Source organism: Pan paniscus, chromosome X (genome assembly GCF_029289425.2).
Source record: "Pan paniscus chromosome X, NHGRI_mPanPan1-v2.0_pri, whole genome shotgun sequence".
Lineage (NCBI taxonomy): Eukaryota > Metazoa > Chordata > Mammalia > Primates > Hominidae > Pan > Pan paniscus.
In genome coordinates, this window is record NC_073272.2 from 3,073,648 (window position 1) to 3,081,211 (window position 7,564).

At 40.1% G+C, this 7,564-nt stretch overlaps 1 protein-coding gene across 1 annotated transcript; it reads left to right on the forward strand.

The window, feature by feature from the left end:
- Positions 1-5,900: 5,900 nt before the first annotated feature.
- LOC129395244 (sperm protein associated with the nucleus on the X chromosome C-like) lies at positions 5,901-6,997 on the forward strand. Its single transcript, XM_055106231.2, has 2 exons — positions 5,901-6,068; positions 6,717-6,997. Exons 1-2 carry the CDS (start codon positions 5,997-5,999, stop codon positions 6,975-6,977), a joined length of 333 nt encoding a protein of 110 aa, XP_054962206.1. The 5' UTR covers positions 5,901-5,996; the 3' UTR covers positions 6,978-6,997.
- The last annotated feature ends 567 nt before the right edge of the window (positions 6,998-7,564 follow it).

Sequence of the window (7,564 nt, forward strand, 5' to 3'; positions counted from 1 at the left end):
CTTCAAGGAGAACTACAAACCACTGCTCAGTGAAATTAAAGAGGACACAAACAAATGGAAGAACATTCCATACTCATGGATAGGAAGAATCAATACCGTGAAAATGGCCATACTGCCCAAGGTAATTTATAGATTCAATGCCATCCCCATCAAGCTACCAATGACTTTCTTCACAGAATTGGAAAAAACTACTTTAAAGTTCATATGGAACCAAAAAAGAGCCCGCATCGCCAAGTCAATCCTAAGCCAAAAGAACAAAGCTGGAGGCATCACGCTACCTGACTTCAAACTATACTACAAGGCTACAGTAACCAAAACACAGATATAGCATGGTACTGGTACCAAAACAGAGATATAGACCAATGGAACAGAACAGAGCCCTCAGAAATAATACCACACATCTAAAACTATCTGATCTTTGACAAACCTGACAAAAACAAGAAATGGGGAAACGATTCCCTATTTAATACATGGTGCTGGGAAAACTGGCTGGCCATCTGTAGAAAGCTGAAACTGGATCCCTTCCTTACACCTTATACAAAAATTAATTCAAGATGGATTAAAGACTTAAATGTTACACCTAAAACCATAAAAACCCTAGAAGAAAACCTAGGCAATACCATTCAGGACATAGGCATGGGCAAGGACTTCATGTCTAAAACACCAAAAGCAATGGCAACAAAAGCCAAAATTGACAAATGGGATCTAATTAAACTAAAGAGCTTCTGCACAGCAAAAGAAACTGCCATCAGAGTGAACAGGCAACCTACAGAATGGGAGAAAATTTTTGCAGTCTACCCATCTGACAAAGGGCTGATATCCAGAATCTACAATGAACTCAAACAAATTTACAAGAAAAAAACAACCCCATCGACAAGTGGGTGAAGGATACGAACAGACACTACTCAAAAGAAGACATTTATGCAGCCAAAAGACACATGAAAAAAATGCTCACCATCACTGGCCATCAGAGAAATGCAAATCAAAACCACAGTGAGATACCATCTCACACCAGTTAGAATGGCGATCATTAAAAAGTCAGGAAACAACAGGCGCTGGAGAGGATGTGGAGAAATAGGAACACTTTTACACTGTTGGTGGGACTGTAAACTAGTTCAACCATTGTGGAAGTCAGTGTGGCGATTCCTCAGGGATCTAGAACTAGAAATACCATTTGACCCAGCCATCCCATCACTGGGTATATACCCAAAGGATTATAAATCATGCTGCTATAAAGACACATGCACACGTATGTTTATTGTGGCACTAGTCACAAAAGCAAAGACTTGGAACCAACCCAAATGTCCAACAGTGATAGACTGGATTAAGAAAATGTGGCACATATACACCATGGAATACTATGCAGCCATAAAAATGGATGAATTCATGTCCTTTGTAGGGATATGGATGAAGCTGGACACCATCATTCTCAGCAGACTATCGCAAGGACAAAAAACCAAACACCGCATGTTCTCACTTCTAGGTGGGAATTGAACAATGAGAACACTTGCACACAGGAAGGGGAACATCACACAACGGGGACTGTTGTGGAGTGGGGGGAGTGGGGAGGGATAGCATTAGGAGATACACCTAATGTAAATGACGAGTTAATGGGTGCAGCACACCAACATGGCACATGTATACATATGTAACAAACCTGCACGTTGTGCACATGTACCCTAGAACTTAAAATATAATAAGAAAAACCCGTAAAAAAAAAGTAAAAAAATAAAATAAAATAAAATAAGCAGCGAGAATGTCAATTATTTAATTTCTTTGTGATTACTAGTTAACCATTTGTTAAAAACTAAAATGGTTTCTCAACTCAAATAAATGCAAGGATATATCAAATACTTTAAAACATTAAAGATGAAGTGTTAACATAAATAATTACTAGTGACTTAACTACTAAATATCTTTAGGTAGAGTGGTTATTTCTAAGCATATAATGAAAGCTAAGAAACATAAAAAAGGTTAATAGAATTAAATATAACATATAACCTTTATTTAAAAAGAGAGCAAAATTTGTCAAGGCATAAATAATAACTAAATGGGAGAGTATTTGCAATACCAGTAACAAAGGGCTAATATCTTGAAGGCAAAAAATCCCTTTCTACTAAAATATGATTACCCTCATAGAAAATTGCAAATATCAGTTAAAATATAGATGGACACTAAACAAGAAAATACTTTAAAATTGTAAGGTAATTAAAGATAATTCCTCATTTATCAAAAATTGTCAAGCACCTCATTGTATACACTTGCTGTTTCCTCTATCTGGGATGCTCTCCTCATAAATCTTCACTTGGCCAGCTCTTTCTCAAGATTAAATATCATCTCCTCATTGAAGTAGTTCCTGATCAAAAGCTTAATTTAAATATCTCCCCGAACAGTTTTCATTATAGCAACCATTACCGTCTGACCTTACCTCACTCATTTAGTTGTGTTTTATTTGCCCCCTGAGGTTTCCCAAGGGTATGTGTAAATCCTCAGTGCCTAAAATAGAGCCTGATCCAAAACTAACATTCAATAAACCTGTAAAAAATTGCCAAATGAATAATAGCTACCACGATTCCTGCCAGCTTCAAGATGCGATAGTGATCATAAGTAGAAATAGGGAAGCCAGGAAAGGTAAACTTGGGTAAGATTTGCCCAACTGTCTATTATACACACAATTGCAGAGTACCCACAAAACCAAGAGCATTGGAAATCTCTTTGCAAAAGGAATTATTTTCCCAAAATGAGTAAAATATTAGAGAAAAGTATATATTTTCAAATGATATATGTCATTTTTCTTATGTATTAGCCCCTCCTATGTGTCTAATTTAGCCTAATATTTATTATCTAAGCAACAATTCTGAACACTTGGTGGGAAATTTTTAGCAATATCTACAAACTCAGACCTACTCGACAGATTAGGAAACAGAAGTTTCCATGGTTTTATAGGTGATCGTGTGGCTGCATTTTGCAATTTAAATTTAAAAAATGTCTTGGTGATAAACAGACACCTAGAGCTTTTGTCTGATCAACTGGAATAAAATGTGAAAACTTTCTATGGAAACCTCAGGGGAACGAAGGTGAGGTTGGTGATTTCACTGTGTTAGCAAATGGAAATGCATTGGGAGTGATGACGAATGTTATTGTCTGTGTTCCTGGGCGATAACACAATTGCATTCCAGTGGCTTTTAATGAGTTTTCACTTGAGATACAGTGAGTACATTTGCATGTCAACTACAGAGACCAAAAATATATTTCTTGTCATCACTGCAGGAGGAGAAATCATTTCCGTGCTGTATAAAGTAGAAGGAAAGTAGGTTCACGTACTGCCTTTTGTATTAACGATAAATAATTGAGTTCAGTTAGCTTGTTCTTACACAATCTGAGGAAGAAGAACTGAGTACAGTGGCTCCCATTTTGTAACAGTTTGTTATTTTTTTCTGGGATGACCTGAAGCTAAGAACATGGGGGTAGAGACATGTCTCATAATTTTTTTTTTTTTTTTTTTGAGACGGGGTCTTGCTCTGTCACCCAGGCTGAGAGTGCAGTGGCACAATCTTGGCTCACTGCAACCTCCCCCTTCCAGGTTCAAGCAATTCTCCTGCCACCACGCCCGGCTAATTTTTGTATTTGTAGTAGAGACAGGGTTTCACCGTGTTGGCCAGGCTGGTCTCGAACTTCTGACCTCAAGTGATCCACCTGCTTCAGCCTCCCAAAGTGCTGGGATAACAGGCATGAGCCACAATGACAGGCCCCCAATTTTTTCTTAAAGGTCTAAAAAAGTGTTTTCTTCCAACATAATATTCCGTACACTGCAGATGGTCTTTTATTTTGCTTATTGGTAACTGGCCTAAGAGATTTTACATTTTATTGAAATAAATCCTATGTCATTATTATAAACTTCTGCATTGCTTAGAAAAAAAAACATAAAATTTTTTTTACTTAAGGTTATTACATCTGTGTAACTTTCTGTATGTGCTTTTAAAGTCCTTGTGCCATTGAGTTATAGGGCTTTGACTTCTGGGTCTAACAAGGACACCAAGTTCTGCTATATCTTAAACACTGACAGCAATTACAGCCTTATCTTCAGGCCCAGTAGAAGATGCTAATCAAAGTAAACTGCGTTCATGAGATGCAGGGCCAGAAATTAAAACTATTCAACTCCTCAAGGCCCGAGGACTATTGCGGAAGAGGTGGGCATGTGAGATTGTAAGGGCTGATATTAAGAGAAAAGTAGCTCAGTTTCTCTAGGAATTAACCATTAATATCAAAGGCACACTAAAGCAAAACCAGTATCTAGGTTGCTGTGTCAGTTTAACAAGGCTTTCTTGGAGCATGAACTCACTCCTTCATGCAAAATGATAAAGGTTACAAGGTTTATAGAAATTATATTTTATAGTCAAGATGATTAAACTTTTATTATAAAATTTCAAAGACACAAATTTAATTTGCCGCATCCTGTTTTTAATTAGGGCTTATTGTTTGGGATATTAAGCCTCCTCTCTCAAAGAATAAAGATTTTCACCTTTTTTTTTTTTTTTTTTTGAAATCTTTGAGTTACTGCTTTGGTTAAATGAATGACTTATTTTACAATGACCCATGACCCTATTTCGTGATATCAAGCATTTTAAACTTTTTATCTTTGACGAACTTTCCAAAGTCAAATTCTAACTTGATTCCTCATTAATTTTTTGATATGAGTCCTCTGAAGTCCAAAAGAGACATATTTGTCTTATTTGGTATAAAAATCATACAAGAAGCATCGTCAAATATAAAATGGTGTTTGACTTTCTTTGGGCTGTATTTATGGAAATGTTATTGATATGTGCTCCAAAATTATGGGAAACTCTTATAATTCTGAAATAACTTCTGTATGTTGTGAATTATAAATTTTATGTTAAATTGTTGTATGCTACAGAAGTAACCAAAATTTCCTTGTCAATGGTGGTTTTAATAATGGCCGTCCTGGCTGGGTGTGGTGGCTCACGCCTGTAATCCCAGCACTTTGGAGGCCAAGGCGGGTGGATCACGAGGTCAGGAGATCAAGACCAGCTTGGCCAAGATGGTGAGACCCCCGTCTCTCCTAAAAATACAAAAATTAGCCGGGCGTGGTGGCACAGGCCTGTAATCCCAGCTACTCAGGAGGCTGAGCCAGAGAATCACTGAAACCCAGGAGGCAGAGGTTGCAGTGAGCTGAGATCATGCCATTGCACTCCAGCCTGGGCAACAAGAGTGAAACTCCATTTCAAAAAAAGAAAAAAATATACACCCCTGATTTGAAACAAGACTAGGATACACGGTAAAGAATGTTTATTCACTAAAGTTTTGACAGACTGAAGGCCATTATTTCAGATTGGAAATAGGAAACTTAAAAGAACTACATGGACATTGGGTCAAAGAACATGGGTTGAAATGTGCCTGGCAGTAGCCCAAAAGTAAATGCTCTTCGAGGTGCATGTGAAGGAACTGTAGGAGGGAAATGGGATAATTCACATCTCCGCCAATAAATAAATGTAGCCACACTAGCTTGGGGGATTTGAGGTGAGACATCGAAAATACTAAGTCATGGTGAGGGCTGGAAGACAAAAGAATGAATCACTTCATAGGAATGGCTGTGGGGAAGGGCTTGAAGGAGTCATCCTCTGACTTCCATGTGAACCATGAACATTAAACATGGAGAAATGAGGAGCGGCAGCAGATCGGTTTGGGATGCATCTTCAGGGGATGCTGAAACAACAACAGCATTTGGTTTGCTCTACACCCCTGTCACCCCTCGCCCGCAAGCCCAGGGAGTGGTCAGCAGTGGGGCTTTGTGACGTCGAAGCCACCCTAGGGGTGCCATTGGATGGGACACTGCGTGTATGATCAAACAAAGCTCAAGGGTGTGGCTTTGCCTTGTCACCAGGAGGGTATATATAGGGAGGGCAAGAGCTCCGGGCCACTGCGAAGATTCAAAAGCTACAAAGCTTTCCGCAGACATTGACAAACCAATATATACAATGGGCCAACAATCCAGTGCTGGCGGGGTGAAGAGAAGCACCCCGTGTGAATCCAACGAGGTGAATGAGACGGTAAGATTGTTAGGTTTTGAAGCGAAGGCGAGGGTGAAAGAAAGACACACAGAGCAGGGGCGGCTCAAACAACAACACAGGAATATTGCAGACAATTGTGGAAGTGGTGGGCCCGCTTAATGCCAGAGCCCACCGCCGCTTACAGGCTGGGGTGCTTGTAGGTATGGGTGGGAGGGGCCTGGGCAGTATGGCTTGCTGCCCGGCAGGATATTGATAAGATGTTCTTAGCATCAGGTGGTTTGGCCCTTTTTCTGCTGGAATATCATTGTGGTGTTCCTTAAAACGTTGCCAAGCAAGATATGATAGGGATGTTTCTTTAGTTGGGCCTTCGTCCGCCTTGCGGACAGGTGGTTAGGCAGGATGTTTCTCACGGCCTGAACCCCCATGGGATGTTTCACTTTGACCAAGGTCTGCAAAATAGCAAAGAACTTACAGAATGGTGCAGTTTGGACTAACAGATGACCCTACCCACGCTCCTCTTCTTCTTCCCCATAGATCCCTACTCTGTGATTCAACCTTGTTCTTCTCTGGATCAAACCCCTTCCTCAACCTGCATTCCTTCTTGTCATGAAGCCCCCCGTGCTATCCAGTCTCTATCCTGTTCACCCAAAATAATGTCCTCCTGGCCTCTCCCTGTTTTCTTAACAGATGCCAGAGACGTCAAGGGGGGACTCACAGCCAGAACCCGCTCCTAAGAAATCAAAAGCATCGGACTCCTCGACCGTATTAGTGCTTTCCTACAGGAGAGAGGTTAGAAGACGTTACTCCGTCTCCGATGAATTGGTGAATGACCACTCCCGAGAGAACCGAGTCAACCGCCTCCAAATAGACGAGGAAGAATTCACGCAGATTTCTGTGCAAACAGCTGCAAACCAGAAGGAAGATGCTGCCGTTAACCTTGGGCAATGAAAATAAAGTTTGAGAAGCTGATGGCTGTGCATAGCTCTGCCTGTTTTCTGATGGTGGTGCGGGGGGGGAAGGGAAGGGAAGAGGTAGGCATTTGAGAAGGGAGGGATATGAGGTCCTGTAGGGTTGCTGGACAGACCCACAGGTGGACAGTAAGCCAGACATTGTAAATAAGGCCTGGGGGAGGACTGATTCCTAAAGAAAATTTCCTTCTTAAAATTTTATCTCACAGGAAGTGGAGATGTGTATATGTTCACGCAACTGTACCCGGCAGCACATAGTTCTGCTGAATGCACATATCGAAGGTATTCCCATCCCCTTTCCATCTGATATTTTCCTAGGTTAGAAATATATGCTTTATAAAGAGTAAACGTTCTGTAAAACACAAAGCACAATACAAAAGAAGATAGTAGATGTAGGAGTAAGTAAACGGCAGGAAAGCATTGCTTGTAATGAAATGATTGAAAAGCCAATTCTAAAACAAAATGTTCAATGCATCTTAAATATTTGTTACTGTTTTAATGACCTCAGCAGTCTTTAATCAAGATAAGTATGCTTTAGAAATGTGTTGATATCCGCAAAGTGTGAAT